Consider the following 18,043-nt stretch of genomic DNA (forward strand, 5'->3'; position numbering starts at 1 on the left):
CCGCTCGGCCAGCGCGCCACTCGGCTTGCTGTCAGCCCCCGTGGCGCTCAGGTTCTGCGCCATCCCGCTCTCCCTTCCGGGGAGGAAGAGGTTAAGCAGTGTCCGGACCGACCCCGGAGGGACAGCACCCGTCACAGATCTCCACAGGGACACGGAGGCGGTGACGGCCACTCCTCGAACCCGGCGGCCCACCCAATTCCTTCTTCTCTGCTCAATAATCCATTTAATTCCTTCTCCAGTAAATTCGGCATTAAATTCCTTCCCCATTCGATGCTACAGATAAATTCTTATCCCCTCAATACTACATCCAGCAATTCCACCTGTCTCTCCCATTTGGAGACAAGGACAGCGTGTCACATGCCTTGCAGAACTCCAGGTAGGCGACTTCCGTAGCTCTTCCCCTGTCCCCTGATGCAGTCACTCCACCGCACGACGTCACTAGGTTGCTCAGGCAAGACTCACCCTTGGTGAAGCCGTGCTGGCTGTCCCCAAGCACCTCCCTGTCCTCCAGGTGCCTCAGCAGAGCTCCCTGAAGGATCTGTTCCCTGAGCTGCCCAGGCAGAGCTCAGGCTGACAGGTCAGTAACTACTGACCAGCTGTCACGTCAACTGGTTAACGCAGAAAATCTGAGAGATAACCCCCGCGGGACCGGTCGGCTAAGGGTCAGCTTGCCTCTGCTGTCAAGCCACCTCCTCCGGCAGGAAAAAGCAAACTGGAGCCTCCGTGGGGCCAGCAGACATTTAACGGCAGAGGACGGCACTACAACTACTCGGGAATCTGTGGCTGAGGACGATGAGCATAGGCAGGTCCCGGCGGGGCTCAGGCGTGGACGTGCCTGCCGGCCGGCCAGTCCAACCCATGACCAGGAGCAGGGGCTCTGCTCCCCGGGATGGCTTCCCACTTGCCAGCAGGCTGGGAGCAACAGAACCGTTCCTTGGCCTTTCCACCCCCTACGTCAAAGCTGCCTTGCGGGCTGGGCAGGATGGGCCTCAGGAACTGGAATTCGCTCCTCCCCGAGCCGGTGGTCAGGCATGCTTCATAGCAGTAAGCCAAGTCGCTGTGCCGGCCACATCCACGCTGTCGGCGGCAAAGTCACTGTCAGTGTAGCAGCGGGCAGAGGGCGGCGAAAGCCTTACCCAGAGGCGAGCCCTGCAGAAATTGTATGCTGTAAAGGTGAGGATGGACAGGAGGAACAGCGAGGAAACACCGACCAGGGCGGCGATGAGGTTGGTGGTGAGCTTGTCCTCCTCAGCCTCCTGCCGCTGTTGCCTTCCCTCAGGAGTGTGGGAGAGCTGGTGAATGGCATCGGAGAAGCCATGCACCAGGGTGATGGCCAGGGTGGCGGTGGCGGAGCGCGGCAGCTGCCCACGGTCTCGCACCAGCACGACAAGCCTCTGCCGCGCCACGTCCCGCTCCGACATGGCCCGCGCCGTGCGCACCTCGCCGCTGTGCAGCCCCACGTGGAACAGCCCCGGCTCCGGTGCCTTGGCCAGCTCGTACGACAGCCACGCGTTCTGCCCCATGTCTGCATCCACCGCCACCACCTTGGCCACCAGGTAGCCCTCCAGTGCCCAGCGTGGCACCAGCTCGCACATTGTCGCCGCGCTGCTGTCGGGGGGTGGGTGCAGCACGACGGGCGCGTTGTCATTCTCGTCACGCACCACTACGTGCAGCACTGCCTGGGCACGGAGCGGTGGTGAGATCCCATCGGCAGCGTGGTCCACCACCTCGAAGGCGCGCACCACCTCGTAGTCCAGCAGGTGCAGCGCTTGCACGGTCCCTCTCTCTGCGTCCACAGCCACGAACAAGATCGCAGCGGGCAAGTCCGGTGGGGGTGGCCCCAGTGCGTATCTCACATGGGTGTTTTTTCCCTCATCGGTGTCCGTGGCGGTCAGACAGCCCAGGCTCATCCCCGCCGGCTGGTTTTCACTCACCACCATGGTGTAACTGTCCTGGGTGAAGGTGGGCGCGTTGTCGTTCGTGTCCAAGAGCCGCACGAGCAGAGTCTTGGATGACGAGAGCGCGGGGGAACCCTCCTCGTGAGCCCACACCGTCACGTTGTACTCCCCCACCTGCTCCCAGTCCAGCGCCTCCGATGTCACCAGCACATACACGTCGGCCGCCAGCTGCCTGATGCTGAAGTGCTGCTCATCTGGCAGCTCACAGCTCGTCCTGCCGTTGTCCCCCGAGTCCCGGTCCCGCACATTGAAGAGGGCCACCACGGTGGTCGGCGGGGCGGCTTCCGAGAGGGTGCTGGACAGGGAGGTGATGATCACTTCGGGGGTGTTGTCGTTCACATCCTCCACTCGCACCTCCATCTTGCAGTGCGCGGACAAGCCCCCTCCGCCTGTGGCCTGGACGTCTATCTCGTAGGTCTTTATTTCTTCATAATCCACCGGCTTTTTGAGTCGAATCTGCCGTCTCTGAATTTATTTGAAACTTCTGGCGATTCTCCTCTGAATTTTGAACTATGGAATAGGCTATTTCCCCGTTCGTTCCTGAGTCTAAATCTCTAGCAGACACCGCCACCACTAAGGTATCCGGGCAGCTGTTTTCCAATACTCGGACTTTATACACACGCCAGCTAAATACCGGGTGTTGTCATTTATATCCAGGACTATCACGCGGATTAAGGCTGTACCAGAGCGTGGTGGAGATCCACCATCCACAGCCGTGACACCGAAAGCCACTTCTGCCTGCTGCTCCCAGTGCAGGGCTCGCTCCAACACCAGCTCGGCGTACCTCCTGCCATCACTCCGCCTCCGGCTGTTGATACTGAAATAGTCATTCGAGCTGATACTGTAATACTGAAGACTGTTGTTCCCCACATCCGGGTCCTGAGCGCTTTCCAACAAAAATCGAGCCTCCGGCATTGCGCTTTCCGAGATCTTTAAAACTATCTCTTTCTTTAAGAACCCGGGAGCGTGATCGTTTATGTCAGTGAGGCTTACCTCAGCTCGGAAGGACTGCAGTGGGCTCTCCAGCAGCACCTCGAAACGCAGCAGGCAGGGCTCGCTCTGCCCGCACAGCTCCTCCCGGTCCATCTGCTCTCGCACCACCAACGGAAGCTATGCTTCCGTTTGCCTTTCATTTGAAAACAAGATTTATTTAAAGCTGTTTTTTCTAATCCCTCCCTACAGCACTTTGAACTGTTTACGCACAATGAAGAAATTCCTTTTAGGCTGTTTAGCTAAAAAAAGCTGTTCATCGTTACAGGTGTCCAGCATCCAGAGCGAGCTGGTCCATGAACCACGGCAGCGATCGCAATGTAGTTCCCCGTAGTAATTCCTGGCCTCGTTTCTGGAATGGACAGAGGTTGTTGCCCCATTCAGACTGGGAGCCCTCATGAAGGGGATGGGGGCAGCATCTCTCGGGCCTCAGCTTGGCTCAGAAAAGCCCCCTTCACCTTCTTCTGGCCTCTGAGATCGGCCTAGTTTCCAGGTCGCTCTGATTTCCACTGCACAAAACCCACTCCAAATGCACAGATTTATTCCCAAAGTCCTGCTCTTGGCATGGCTATTTCTTTGGCGATGACTGTGACAAGTGAATTTCAAGACAGCACACTCACCTGAGGGAATTCCAAGTAGCTTTTATTGTTCTCTGTCATCAGACATTAGACTCTTGAAAATGGGTGAGCGACAGGAAATATCACATTATTTATAGACCATAAACAATTAATTAAAAGAAAGCAAAGCTTCCTGATGCCCTATATTCTACAGTGCCCTAAGTTTATTATAAACGTTTTAGCCTATTCTACTATAAAACCACAAAGAGTACATTCAATTCTCTACGACCTTATGCTCGAAAATCTTTAAATGTTCATTTCAACTTTACACTATGAAAAATCCCACCCCAACCCAACCCAAAACAAAAAAAAATACCACAACAGAAACTGAAAAGACACAGAAAAGCTGATGTAGGAAAAAGTGATCTTGAAGATCTCCTCCCAGTTTTCAGTATTTCCCTTAAGATTCAGAAGCAGTAAGACTCTCACAATCATACATCAAGTGTCAGTGTAATCAACATGCAACACAGTCCCCAGCCTCCATTCATATCACAATTACAAAATGCCTGCAGGACTTAAGTACTGCTCAAGAGTAGAGGGGTTCTGCCCTCTCACGGAGATGTCTGGTACCTCCCTGGTACTTTCTTTGGTGGGTGTTTGGTCTCTTAATTCCCTTTTCCCTTTGAGGACGTTAGCCGGTGAGGACAGACACGCTTGTCTTTCTCTTCGCTTACTGATGGGTGAGCCAAGGGTTTTGATCAGAGTTGATATTTTGCTTCAGCCCCCTGTTTGCTGTGCAAGCTGCTTCCGCAAGTCTGGGGACCGTGTCTTCGGGAAGGGGAGCTCTACCCTGCAAAGAACAGAGTGGAGGTTGTTGTTTGGGTGTTGAAAGGTAAGCAGACATCAGCGAGAAGCTTCGAGGGCATGTCTTACACCACCGCACGGCTGTCACCGCTCTTCTCTACCCAGAGCCAAAGAGGAGGTTAGACCGGGAGGTGGGTCTCTGACCTGAACGCGGAAAATCTAACCCCCCAAACCATCCTCCACTGAGGACATCACAAAGGCACTACTGCAAAGCTTCGGTGAGTCTGAGGGAGTAATTTAACATGGGAAGAGCCCAAAATAAAAAGCACTTTCTCAAAAAGAGTAAAGGTGGTTTAATGTTGATGTATCAGGATGGGTCCTTGTCTCCCTTGAGGCTACTGCAGCTGCGGTTCTGTGAACCTGCAGTAGAGTGAGTCCAAGACATCAGTGGTTGTGAAATACGAAAATGTTGTGGCGTGACCATAAAAGATGTTGTTTATAGGTCTTCAGCCTCATATATGTTCATCGTCCAGACTCTTACGACGTGCTGGATGGCCCCCAGAAACTAGGAACCCCATGAGGAGAGAAGGAGCTCTTTCAATGACTGCCTTTTTTCCCCCTCACACTCTTTGAACAGCTGGAGTTCGAAGGGCACCTCAGACATGACTCACTTTAGGTTCACAGCAGCACTGAGAAGAGAAGTGCTGGTACTGTCCGGCAGCACCCGGCGCCTGGGTCAGGAAGTGACTGGGACGGTGCTTTGTAAAGCCCCAATAACCACATTTTTCTGGCCAACACTGTTCATGCAAGCCACAAAAATACAAGGGAATTTAATGGCAGAGGTTCCCACCTCCGTGGCCTCCAGCAGCTTGGAAGACAGCTTAAGTTCAGCACTGCCATCACCCTGCTGAACAGCACTTGGCAGGGTCCGGCACCAGCTCCTAACAGCAGTGCAGGGGACAGCGTCAGTGATGTGACACCCCTTTGCACTGTTGTCCCTGCAGCCCCAGTTGACTCTGGACAGGACCACTGCACTCCGCTGCTGCTGCCTCTGGGAGGATGTGCCCCTAGGGCACCTGCTCTGAGTCCCTGTGGGCTCTACCCAGTGCGTGGACAGGACACACTGTGCGGCTCACACATCCATACCCCTCCTTCTCATCTTCTCACAGCCCAGATGCCCCCCTTTTTGGTGACACCCAAGACTTGACCTAACATGAATACGCAAGGGATAAAGCTGAATGTATACAGACTCACTTAGTCAGCACTTGGGGAGCAGAGGGCCGTGCCGGATCCTCCTGGGAGGCCCCTGCCAGCGGCTCTGAAACCCTCTCTACCCTCTCCTCCCTCCCCAGTAGCTCCTCCAACACTAGCTCTGCAACATCGATAGTTGTTCCTGCCAGGGGTGAGCACCCCCCACCCCACACTGCTCCCTCCCCGCTCCCCCCATCGCCTCGGCCCGGCCAGGTCCCTCACCTGTGCAGCCCAGTCGCCTTCTTCCCCGAGGTTGGTTGCCTCTTGTGAGCACACCGAGCTCCGCTGTTCGCCCGAGCCGGGGGGCAGCCCGGCGGGGAAGCAGGGAAAGAGGGGCCTGAGGAACCGAAACTCGCTGTTGACGGTCCCAGCAGCAAAACGGACGTCGTACACGTAGCTGCGGGGCAGGGAGCCCGCATCACTCTCCGTGGCAGTCTGTGGGAACGTGGGTAAAGTCTCCGCCTCCCTCTGCCTGGCCTGCCGCAACTTGACCACCAAGGCGGCCACCGCGGTGGCGAGGAACAGCGCCGATACGCAGGCCAGGCAGGCGATGAGATACAGGGTGAGCCGCCCGTCGGGCTCGGCCACCGGCACCTCCTCGCTCACCTGCAAATGGGCATCGGAGAAGCCGTGCACCAGAGCGATGTCCAGGGTGGCGGTGGCGGAGCGTGGCGGTTGCCCACGGTCTCGCACCAGCACAACGAGCCTCTGCCGCGCCACGTCCCGCTCCGACACGGCCCGCGCCGTGCGCACCTCGCCGCTGTGCAGCCCCACGTGGAACAGCCCCGGCTCCGGTGCCTTGGCCAGCTCGTACGACAGCCACGCGTTCTGCCCCGCGTCCGCGTCCACCGCCACCACCTTGGCCACCAGGTAGCCCTCCGGGGCCCAGCGTGGCACCAACTCGCCCATCGCCACCGCACTGCTGCCGGGGGGTGGGTGCAGCACGACGGGCGTGTTGTCGTTCTCGTCACGCACCACCACACGCAGCACCGCCTCAGCGCGGAGAGGTGGCGAGCCCCCGTCGGCAGCGCGCACCACCACCTCGAAGGCGCGCACCTCCTCATAGTCCAGTGGGTGGAGGATATAAACATCCCCGTTTTCAGAGTTGACTGACACGGGCTGTTCTTTGCCCTCCTGCCTCACCAGCGCGTAGTTTACGTGGGCGTTTTGCCCCGCATCGGCATCCGTGGCGTTCACACTGCCGATCCGCAGCATGGGGCTGTTGTTCTCCGTAACCGGCATGATGTAAACCTCCTGGGTGAACTCCGGGGGATTGTCATTCACATCTGATATCTGCACAAAGATGGTTTCTTCAGAGCTCAGCCGTGACATGCCCCAGTCCGTGGCTATGATGGTGATGTTATACTCCGCTGTCCTCTCCCTGTCCAGCGCTGTGTTTGTTCTCAGCTCGTAGTAATTATCAAAAGTGTGGGTGAGACTGAAGGGGAAGTCTCCGTTGATCGAGCACTCCGTCCTGCCGTTGTCCCCGGAGTCCCGGTCCCGCACACTGAACAGGGACACCACGGTGCGGGGAGGGGTGTCCTCAGGAATGGAGGCAGTGATGGAGGTGAGCGCTATCTCAGGGGCGTTGTCATTCACGTCCAGGACCTCCACCTGCACTTTGCAATGCGCAGACAGCCCTCCGCCATCGGTGGCTCTCACCAACATCTCATGGTTTTCTGCTTTCTCGAAATCCAGGTTACCCGTGACTTGTATCTCACCGGTGGCAGGGTTCAGCTCGAAGAGCTGCCGCGACTGCTCCCATGTCTGGCTGAAGGCGTACCGCACTTTCCCGTTGGACCCTTCGTCGGGATCCACGGCCGTGACTCTGACCGCCAGCTGCCCCAGGGGGCTGTTCTCGGCCAGCCGCACCTCGTAGACCTCCCGGCTGAAGACTGGGATGTTGTCATTGGCATCCAGCACCACGATGTGGATCTGAGCCGTGCCCGACCTGGGTGGCGAGCCCCCGTCAGTGGCGGTGAGGTGTAAATTCAGCTCCTGCTGCTCTTCGCGGTCCAGCTGCCGCTGTAGGACCAGCTCTGGGTATTTTACTCCACCTTTCCCTGTTCCGAGAGTGAGAGAGAAATGTGAATTGGACTCGAGGCTATAGTTCTGCAAACCATTACTGCCCACGTCCTTGTCTTGGGCGCTTTCCAGAGGAAAACGAGACCCTGGAGGTGTCGTTTCCGGAATCTCTAAAACCATCTCCTTCTCCGGGAACACAGGGGAGTTGTCGTTCACGTCACGAAGCTCCACTTCCCCTCGCATCAGCTGCAACGGATTTTCAAAGAATATCTTAAAGAAGAGTGTGCAGGTCTTGCTCTGCGGACAGATCTCCTCTCGGTCCAGCGACTCCTTTATCGTCAGGACTCCGGTGTTTGCATTGAGGCGGAAAAGCTGCTCATTCCCCTCGGACACGACACGGGCCTTGCGAGCTGCAAGCTGGCTCGGAGCAAGCCCCAGGTCGTTTGTAATATTGGCGACAAAGGAGTCCCTCTCCATTTCCTCCGCCAGGGAATAGCGGAGGGTTTTGGCCCCGCTCTGACACAAGCAAACGCACAGAATAAACAAGCTCACTTGCCTCTTGCTGCCTCCGCTCCGTCTCCCACACGCCATTCCTCTCCAGAAAAGCCATCCACCGTCCTCCGTGGCTCCCGGCATTTTGAAGTAGCTTCCGAGGCAGAGCGGTGTTTGTCAGGAATCCCGGGGTAAGGGGGTCTGAAAGCCCCCGAGCAACCCGGCTCCGTGCCCCGCCGCCCTTCCCGAGCAGCTCACGCGGCTTTTTTTTTTGTCTCCCTGTGCCGGCAAATCCGGAGCGGGCAGAGAAACCTCCCGCTCCGTGGCCAACACCCCCACCCAGCGTCGCGAGGGGGAATAGTTCCTCTGCCTCCTCATTCGGGGCAGCGCAGCGGGTTTGGAGTTTGCTGCTTGAATCTGCACCCTCCGTGCCAAAGCGGAGCCGGAAGACGCAGTGTAAACGCTCTCTTCGTTTGGAAGCAGGCTCCCGCCCCGCAAACGGAGCGCTGCCCTGGGCTATCGCTTCCCAGCTCGCAGTCGCGAACTCTTCATACACAGCTGTTGGTCTTCCTCCGTGTTGGGTAAGCATTGCAAGATCTGCCACTTCCACAGGCTGCGCTGAGGGATTTTCTCTCTCTTCTCCACTTCTTAATGAGCACAGCACAATTAGCAAATTGGGCGGGTCAGAGAAGCACCGCTATTGAACGAGAGCAGACGCCAGGGAAAGGTCCCGAAAGCAAAGGCTTCACCATCGCCCTGGCTCACTGTCACATCAGAATGATAATGCTGTTGTACACCACATCATCCCAGTGTTCTTTTCTTCACGTTGTGCATCACACCTCGCCCAAAGGGCACACGGCTTTAACAGAATTATCCTTCCCTGCCGCCTGCTGCCCTTTGCGCCGTGAAAAATGTCCCCAGCCGTCCACAACAAACACTGAAATGCTGCAACCTGCTTTCGTGTTTTGGAGGGACGCAGTCCTTTCTCCTCTGATGTTACCACACAGACATAGAAATACTTGAAAGGTGCCTGTACTGGGAAGTCGAACCCGAACTGCTGTACCTGTGTAAAGATACACGGCCAACAGCTATTTAATACCAAGGGCAAGGAAACGAGCAGGAGGGCTCGTCAATTAAACCCTCAGATACACAAACGCTAACGAGCAGGAGCTAACGGAGACAATAGCGAAGACCAGGGATCTAACGACACCGACCGATGGGCCATTAAAGGAACCGTTCAAGTGCAAACTCCAAGAGTTGTAGCCAGCGATTTTGTAAACGATAAGGAGGGGTGGCGGGGCGGGGCGGGTGGGGGGGAAGAAGTATCATGGATTATCTGCAAGTGCCTTGTAGGAAAGAGCAAATTGATTGCGAGATATTTGAGGGGGGTTCTAGCAGTATGCAAAGTTTTTTATGGGATGATTAGAGGCAGGATCAAACTCGGTAAATGGAGAGGTCAGGAGTGGAGCTGGGAGGAACAGCCATGGGGAAAGGGAGGTGGGAGGGGAGAGCGAGGGGTTCTGAGCACGGCCTGAGAGTGCGAGCCAGGATCCGTGCCGGAGGCCGGATAAAATCCCAGGATCAGGCACCCATTGCCGGCCCTGAGGATCGATGTGTATCGCGACTGCTCCTGCGGACCCAGGGGCGAGCTCCGGCAAATGCATAAGGAATGTATTGGAGAGGCTCACAGCTGCCTCCAAGAGCAGTCCTCCTCTTACAGAATAAAAATAAAATAAAATAATAAAATAAAATAAAATAAAATAAAATAGAAAATCCCTACAGTTTGCAGTACTTATTTTTGGTTCAAGCAATTATAATTCTGCTTTTAATATAAAAGTATGCATGCTATTTATATATACATTTATATAGAAAATATACTAACCTCCTTAATTTTCTCATATTTTCTTCAATTACTTAAATATTTCCAACTTATTTTTGATTGCTAATGGGGTTACCAATGTAAACCAATGCTCACCAGATGAAGACCTAGAAATGCACTGATGCATTCATTTCTTTTAAACTAGACATTTCCAGGAGTGAACATCAATTCGGCCTGGGTGACATCCATCCATCCATCCATCCATCCATCCATCCATCCATCCATCCATCCATCCATCCATCCATCCATCCCCCCAAAACCTTTAGAATCAAAAGACTTTGTGTTCAAACACCCCAGAGTTGCTACACGCAGCTGGAGCTGTCGGGAGTCTTGGAAAGGTCACTGTCCCCACCTCCCTGCTTTGCAGAGGCCTTTGCACACTCAGGGCCCCTCTTAGCCCAGGGGACACTTTCCCCTGGCCTGGAGCTCACTGGGCTCTCTCACAGCCAGAAGCTCACTGCTCAGAATCCCACAGAGGCCTGGCAGTAGTTCCCTGCTCCCCACAATTTCCCCAAATGCTCTATCGGACACGTCTCCACACTGAACCAATTCACCTGCTCAACCTCAACCTATGTCAAGGGACAAAATGAGAAAAATAATTCCAGCCTTTTCAAAACCTTGGCAGAGCATTCCCAGAACGAACACCTCTCCAAGGACCAAAGTATCCAAACAAAGCGTTCACGGGTTCTCTTTATTTCACTTTTACATGCAAGGGTACCCCGGGTTACAACGATGCAGTTTATAACTGCTCCACATAACAGCGTGAGGGTCTCTGAATACCCCGTGCCACACGGCCTTCATTCAAACAATCAAGTATTATATATGGGGTGACAGTCCTTCTCAAGCAAAATAGGCAACACAAGGCTCAATAATGTTCAAAGAGTAAAAGGAGAAGGGGTAAAAAGGAGAATGCACATGCTCTAACACAAATGCACAAAATCCTATTGGGACACCTTTCCACTCCCATCAAGAAGCCTCTGAATTTGGGAACAACAACAATGATGTGGTCAAAATCAACAGTCCATTTCTGAGTTCGTTTGGATACTTCCTTCAGACAAGCCCTTGGAAACAACTTCTGGACTTTCGTTGAACCCATAGAAAAGCAACAACTATTCCCAGATCTGTCCAGGTACAGCCTGTGCCAACACCCTTGGTGCTGCTGCACTTCCAGGGCACTCCCAAGCAGGCAGCCCACCCACCCAGCCCCTCTCACGGCCCAAAGGGACAGCTCCTGTGTTTTACTGCTTTCCTTTAGGGAAGTTGTGGATTCTCTAGCCAAGGGGACAATAGACCCTCCGTGCCCGCTGAGCTGGGACTGTGCACATTGCAACAGTTTGATGTGCGCAACTCCCCGCTTCACCGGGCAGCACCAGCGCAGCATTTACACACACCCAACGGCTGCACGGACAGACAGAGAGACAGAGCCCACACACCTCCCAGACGGACACCCGAGAGAAAGAGAAGAACGAGCCCCGTGCATGCACCACATTGGGACACAGTACTCACAACTTCCTTGCTTTTCTGGCCTGTGACCAGCGCTACGTGCATTGCAGCGAGCAGGCGATTGGTCTGCCCGAGCACACCGGTGCGTTACAACACAGAATTCGAGCTCCATGGTCTTGCCTAACAGTGAGTCACACAAAAGCTTAGTGGGGGAACTTGGAAGTCATCCCACTCTCAAACAATTTCAGAAATATCTGTCAGGAAGAGGAAACAAAATCTTTCCAGCACGAGGGAGGCATAGGTTTGCTCGGCTTGTTGGTTTGTGGTTGGGATGGAGAAACAACAGTTCTTCTCCCTTCAAATTTGTGGGAAATTGGTGATGCCAATCGCAAATGCAGTTTTACTCTGGAGGAACCACGGCCGCATGCAGTAGCCCGCATCCCTTCCTGTCATGGGGCACGAAGCCTCTGGCCGTGCTGCCTCCGAGCTAGTTAAAGGCAAGACTGTGGGAGTGTTGGGCAGAGAGCGTCCCTGGGTCCCCCGGTGCCGTGTCCTCCACAGCCATAGGGCCATGGGGGAACTGGAGCTCCTCATCGGTGCCACCCCCCGTGGCACGGTGCTGTGGCGGCAGGCTGGGGAGGATGGGCTTCAGGAACTGGAACTCGCTGCTGCCCGAGCCCGTTGTGAGGCTGACCTCGTAGCAATAGGCGTGGGGCAGGGTCCCCGCAGCGGCTGCATCAGCCGGGACCCTCGGCAAGTTGCTGGGGCCGTAAAGCACACGCTCAGGCGTCAGCTCCTTTCTCTTGCACACCTTGCGAGTGATGAAGGCTGCGGCGGACGCGACGAAGAGGAGTGAGACGCAGACCAAGGAAATGATTAAATAGGTTGTCAGGGAGCCGTCGTCGTCCTCCGTGGCCGGGCTGCTGTGGGGGACGCGCACGTCTGAGAAGTCACTGAGCAGGAGCGCGCTCAGCGCAGCCGTGGCTGATAGTGGTGGCCGCCCGTTGTCTCGCACCACAACGACGAGCTTCTGCTTCACGGCGTCTCTCTCGGTCACGGGCCTCCTCAGCCGCACCTCCCCGCTTTGGGCACCCACTGCAAACAGCCCGGGCTCAGTGGCCCTCAGCAGGTGGTACGAGAGCCACGAGTTCTGACCCGAGTCAGCGTCCACGGCCACCACTTTGGTGACCAGGTAGCCCGCCTCAGCCGAAACGGGCACCAGCTCGCTGGACGCCGGGCTGCTGCCCTGGGCCGGGTACAGCACCAGCGGCGCATTGTCATTCTCATCCACCACAACAAGGCGGATGGTGACATTGGCACTCAGAGGAGGAGTCCCCGCATCAGAGGCCATCACCCACACCTCCACCCGCCTCACCTGCTCGTAGTCCAAGGGCCGCAGCACAAAGACGTGCCCGTTCTCTGAGTTGATGGAGAGGCAGGAGCAGGGAGGCTGCTCTGCGGGCTGCGCTGGGGCCACGGAATAGGTCACCTTGGCGTTGGGCCCCACGTCAGCGTCCCAGGCGCTCACGGCTCCAACCAACACCGTGGGGACATTGTTCTCTCGCACGTACATGGTGTACGACGTCTCGTTGAAGACAGGCGCGTTGTCGTTCACATCGGAGATGGCCACCGTGAAGGTCTGGGTGGTCGTCAGAGGAGGCGACCCCTCGTCTGCTGCTGTGACAGGGAGGACGTAGCGAGCCGTCTCCTCCCGGTCCAGCTCGCTCACAGTCACCAGCTCGTAGTAATTCTTATAGGCCGGCCGCAGGGAGAACGACAGCTGGTCCTCAAGGGCACAGGAGATCTGCCCGTTGGCACCGGCATCCCGGTCCCTCACAGCAAAGAGGGCCACCACCGTCCCGGGTAACGCGTTCTCGGGGAGGGAGCTGCTGAAGGAACTCACCACCAGCTCCGGTGCGTTGTCATTCACATCCACCACCTCCACCAACACCTTGCAGATTGCCGACAGTCCCCCGCCGTCTCTGGCCCGCACACTGAGCTCGTGACTCTCTGCTGCCTCATAGTCCAGAGGCATTGTGAGTTTAATTTCACCACTGACAGGGTCAATCCCGAAAGCGGAGTTGCTCTGCCCCACTGCTTGGCTGAATTCATAAGTGATGTCCCCATTAGGTCCTGCATCCCGATCGGTTGCCACCACGCTGACAACCACAGAGCCCTCTGGGGCATTTTCCAAAACCTGCCCAACATACAGCTTTTGTGTGAAGATGGGCACGTTGTCATTGACATCGAGAACGACAATATGGATTTGGGTGGTGCCGCTCCTGGGGGGAGAGCCCCCATCCATGGCAATGACACTGAAACTCATCTCCGCCTGCTCTTCTCGATCTAACGGCTTTTCCAGGACTAGTTCAACATCTTTGCCTTCAGCACTATTACTTCCAAAGGAGATGCTAAAGTACTCATTCTCGGGGGCAATGCTGTAAGCCTGGATGCTGTTGCTGCCAACATCCAGGTCCTGAGCTAACTCCAGCGGGAAACGCAAGCCCGGGTTGCTAGTTTCCAGGATCCTCAGCGTGACTTGCTCCTCCGGGAACACGGGCGAGTGGTCATTGACGTCCTCCACGGCCACCTCGACCCGCACGAACTGCAGCGGGTCGGCCAGCAGCAGCTCGACGGGGAGCGTGCACGTCCCGGCCTGCCCGCACAGCTCCTCCCGGTCCAGCCTCTCCGCCACCACGAGGCGGCCGGTGCCGCGCTCGAAGCGAAAGTGCTGCCGGCCGTCCTCCGAGGCCAGGCGGGCGCGGCGAGCCGAGAGCTGCGCCGGGGCCAGCCCCGCGTCCTCCGCCACGTTGCCTACCACGGAGCCGCGCTCGCCCTCCTCGGCTACGGAGTAGCGGAGGGGCTGGCAGCGAGCGGGCGGCAGGCAGAGGAGAGCCGAGAGCCAGAGCACTTGCCTTGCCGGCGCCATGGCGCACGGGGCGGCGGGCAGCCTCCGTCCCGCGGGGCGCCCGCGCCGTCCTCCGCCGAGCGCGGCCGCCGTGGCCCTGCAGCGGGGGGGACCGGGGCACCGCTCGCCGCCGCTGCCGCCGCCGCCGCCGCCGCCCGGCTGGGCTGGGCTGGGCTGGGCTGGGCAGGGCCGGGCCGGGCTCGGCCACCTCCCCGCCCGCAGCCGCTCGGCGCCGCCTTGGCCGGCAGCACCACCCTGCGGCCCGCGGCGGGACTGCGCCCGCCGCCCGCTGCCCGCTGCCCGCTGCCCGCGCTGCCGGCTCGCCCCGCCACGCGCGGCCGTGCGCACACGCGTGGGGGCCCCGCGGCAGGACGCGCGCACCCCGCGCCGGGGCGGCAAGCGCAGGGCAGGAGCGCCCAGAGCCCGGCGGGGCCGCCGCTGCAGCCCGAGCGCCCGGGCAGCGCCGGCAGCTGCCCCGCGTCCTCCCCCGCTGCCCAGAGCCCGCGGGCAGGCGTGCGCGCCGGGCTCCCGGCAGGCCGGGCCCTGCCCCGCCACGGACACGCCGGCAGGACACGCGACACGCGTCGTCCGCCGGGCCGCTCGGCCAGCGCGCCACTCGACTTGCTGTCAGCCCCCGGGGCGCTCAGGTTCTGCGCCATCCCGCTCTCCGTGCCGGGGAGGAAGAGGTTAAGCGGTCCCCGGACAGACCCCGGAGGGACAGCACTCGTCATGGATCTCCGCAGGGACACGGAGGCGGTGACGGCCACTCCCCGAACCCGGCGGCCCACCCGATTCCTTCTCCGCTCCATAGTACCATCAATTCCTTCTCCTGTAAATTTGGCATTAAATTCCTTCCCCATTCGATGCTTCAGCTAAATTCTTATCCCCACAATACTACATCCAGCAATTCCACCTGTCTCTCCCATTTGGAGACAAGGACAGCGTGTCACATGCCTTGCAGAACTCCAGGTAGGCGACTCCAGTAGCTCTTCCCCTGTCCCCTGATGCAGTCACTCCACCGCACGATGTCACTAGGTTGCTCAGGCAAGACTCGCTCTTGGTGAAGCCGTGCTGGCTGTCCCCAAGCACCTCCCTGTCCTCGCAGGTGCCTCAGCAGAGCTCCCAGGAGGATCTGTTCCCTGAGCTGCCCAGGCACAGACCTCAGGCTGACAGGTCAGTACTTCCCAGCTGTCACGTCAGCTGCTTAAGGCAGAAAATATCAGAGAGAACCAAATCACCCCTCTCAGTGCAAGCAGGTGCAATATATGAACCTGTTACGGTTCGGATACACTAATAGTGGACGGCACCTTCACTCTAGTCGTGCTCATGAAGTAGTACGGCCACTCTTTGGTCGCGTTCAGTGAGAAACAGAAACGACTAGCTGCCTAAATGATCCAGTTTATTTAAGTGACCGATATAGAGGTCCTTATGATTGTTGGTGAGAAATACACTGCCTGCAAAGCACGTGCAAATAAGAGGATATATAAATCACACAACAAAGTTATAACAGTACAGCCAGGCTATGGAAATGCCAAAGGGACTTTCTAGAAACATTTCTAAGTTCCTAAGTCTTACCCAAAGGCATCCCTACGGGGAGGGAAAGAGAGGCTCAGCCCGTCAACTGATCCCAGAAGTTCACACGATGATGTCTTCCCCCAACTTCCCTGGGCTATTTTTATACTATTTTTTACCTTCCGGCTGGAGTTTGAGTGACTCTAGACGTAAATACCTTCAGTATGGTTGGTGTAAAATCCTCTCGCTTCACATTTAAAAGTAGAGATTACAAAAACTCAGGGCACGGAGTCAAAGAGGAGTGGTCGCACCTTAGCGGTGGGCAGCCTTTGGGATGGAGCTGTGTTTTGCTATTGTAATGACCTTGTAACGAGCAAAGTTCGCACAAAGGACAGCATTTCATCAAAATCCAACAGGATGTCTGGCTCGGGGTAGCCAGTATGCAGCTTGTCAGTTCTGTAGTTCCCCCTTGTTCCCGTACCTGCTGTACCATCGCAGGGAGAGACCTGAGCTCTCCAGCCCAATTCACCCCCCGTGGTGCTCTGCAAACAATATTGTCCCAGCAATCGCAGATGTCCTGGTGGATTCTTCGCATGCCAGCTGCAGCTGTGTTATGCCCTAGACGCCTTTTGATTTTATACCTTCCTGTAATGCGTGAACAATGCTGGATTTTGGTCATTTTTGTAATTATTCCACACCAGGGTCCTCCTTGCAAACCTTTTTCCAAATGGCTGCAACGTTTCCCTTTTTCCGGTCACCAGGGACTTCTCCGGAGTGCCATATCTTTTCAAATATCCTGGAGAGTGGCTTGGCAATTGCATCAGCCTCAGGACCCTCACTTCCCTCAGGAATCTGCGATGCACCTCCTTGGCTCCCACACCTTCTGTATCTTCAGCTTCCTCAGGTCTGCTCGAAACTGATCTTTCCTTACAGTCGGAGGGACTTTGCTCACCCAGTCCCTGACTTGAGGCTCATCCGCTCGAGATGTGTGGCATTGTTAGCGGTCGCAATCGCTAAAGAACTTATCTACACACAGCAGATAAGCAGGCACTTCTTTATTCCAGCACTGGGGAACACGGGGGATAAATCCGCCAGAGACTTGTTCACCGACAGGTATAAAACACAACATATTTATACACTTTTTCAGCAGAGTCATAGTTACATAAGATCAACAAAATTCATAAAGTTTAAGTTGACCTTGATAATGATTGTCTTTCAGTTACCTCACCTTAACTATATTCCTATTGTACAGAAATCATTGGTCATCTTTACTGATTCATTTAAATAGAATGGGGGGATGGCAGTGATTAGCATATTCATGTTATTTCCTGGAAATTATTATCATATGCAAATGTCTCTAACGCACGCGTGGTTATACTGGACGGGGGTCCTCTGGTGGTCGTCAATAGTCTTCCTCACTGTGTCCGCTGATTGAACTCCATCCTTGAGCATGCACATTTTATCTTTGGCTAATGCTCATTTCTCCCTTGGCTGATCTTCATAACCAAACCAATTTCTTCTGGTACCAATTGTTTCAAGTCAAGATCCATGACCAGTACCTATTGTGTTAATTCAGAGTCCATAACGATTCTTAGAGTGTTCAAGGCACACAGCATACTAGTTGCTTAATCCTAAGGGCCTTAGTGTACTTTATATTCTTCTAGCTACTGTAGCTTCATGTTAAATCCAAATCATACTTTTAAACTAAAATCAAAGTAATATTCTAGGATTCAAAATGTTTTATTAGGGTGACTGCAACAGCATGAGAGACTGCCAGTGAACACAGAAGCGAAAGTATTGATGAGGAACTCAGCCTACTCCTTCTCTGGTTACGAACTACATCAGACATCCACGTGCTTGAGCTGGGATGACCCAAGAAGTAGCTGTTTTACACCAAGAGGTGCTGCTTCCTGTTGGAGAATGGCTCAGAGACAAGGGTCATGAGCCCACCGAGCAATTGTACGATCAGAGCCTGTTCTAGGGGCTGATGCTGGGCCTCACTAGGGTTTGCCTGCCGCTGCCCGCAGCTGCTGATACATGAAGAATGTCAAGGACGAAGCAGTGGTAAACAAGTTTGCTGGAGACAAGACAAGTCAAGACGAATGTTGAACTGAATAAGCAAACGACAAGGGGGAGGGATATAAAAATGTAATCTTTCTAACTTAGCCTATGGCTTAGCAATACGTATGCATAATTACGCTGCTGTCTATATAAGAATATGTTG

General features: G+C 55.8%; 2 protein-coding genes and 1 pseudogene across 2 annotated transcripts; all 3 read right to left on the minus strand.

Moving 5' to 3' along the window:
* Nucleotides 1-819: 819 nt before the first annotated feature.
* Nucleotides 820-3,607, minus strand: LOC116963941 (annotated as a pseudogene).
* Nucleotides 3,570-8,679, minus strand: LOC116961463 (protocadherin beta-16-like). The gene is made up of 2 exons (XM_042790363.1): nucleotides 5,783-8,679; nucleotides 3,570-4,355 (listed from the first exon to the last, which is right to left on the minus strand). The coding sequence occupies exons 1-2, from the start codon at nucleotides 8,219-8,221 to the stop codon at nucleotides 4,236-4,238; spliced, it is 2,559 nt and encodes an 852-aa protein (XP_042646297.1). The 5' UTR covers nucleotides 8,222-8,679; the 3' UTR covers nucleotides 3,570-4,235.
* Nucleotides 8,680-11,772: 3,093 nt separating this feature from the next.
* On the minus strand, nucleotides 11,773-14,455 carry LOC122153219 (protocadherin beta-15-like). Its single transcript, XM_042790006.1, has one exon. The coding sequence runs from the start codon at nucleotides 14,326-14,328 to the stop codon at nucleotides 11,887-11,889; it is 2,442 nt and encodes an 813-aa protein (XP_042645940.1). The 5' UTR covers nucleotides 14,329-14,455; the 3' UTR covers nucleotides 11,773-11,886.
* Nucleotides 14,456-18,043: the final 3,588 nt, after the last annotated feature.

This window comes from Tyto alba, unplaced genomic scaffold (genome assembly GCF_018691265.1).
Source record: "Tyto alba isolate M040663 unplaced genomic scaffold, T.alba_DEE_v4.0 Super-Scaffold_17, whole genome shotgun sequence".
NCBI lineage: Eukaryota > Metazoa > Chordata > Aves > Strigiformes > Tytonidae > Tyto > Tyto alba.

Coding starts and splice junctions, on each gene's coding strand:
- LOC116961463 (XM_042790363.1), bottom strand. CDS start 8,221: ATGCCGGGAGCCACGGAGGACGGTGGATGGCTTTTCTGGAGAGGAATG. Junction 4,356..5,782: donor AAGGCGACTGGGCTGCACAG/GTGAGGGACCTG, acceptor TGTTCTTTGCAG/GGTAGAGCTCCCCTTCCCGA.
- LOC122153219 (XM_042790006.1), bottom strand. CDS start 14,328: ATGGCGCCGGCAAGGCAAGTGCTCTGGCTCTCGGCTCTCCTCTGCCTG.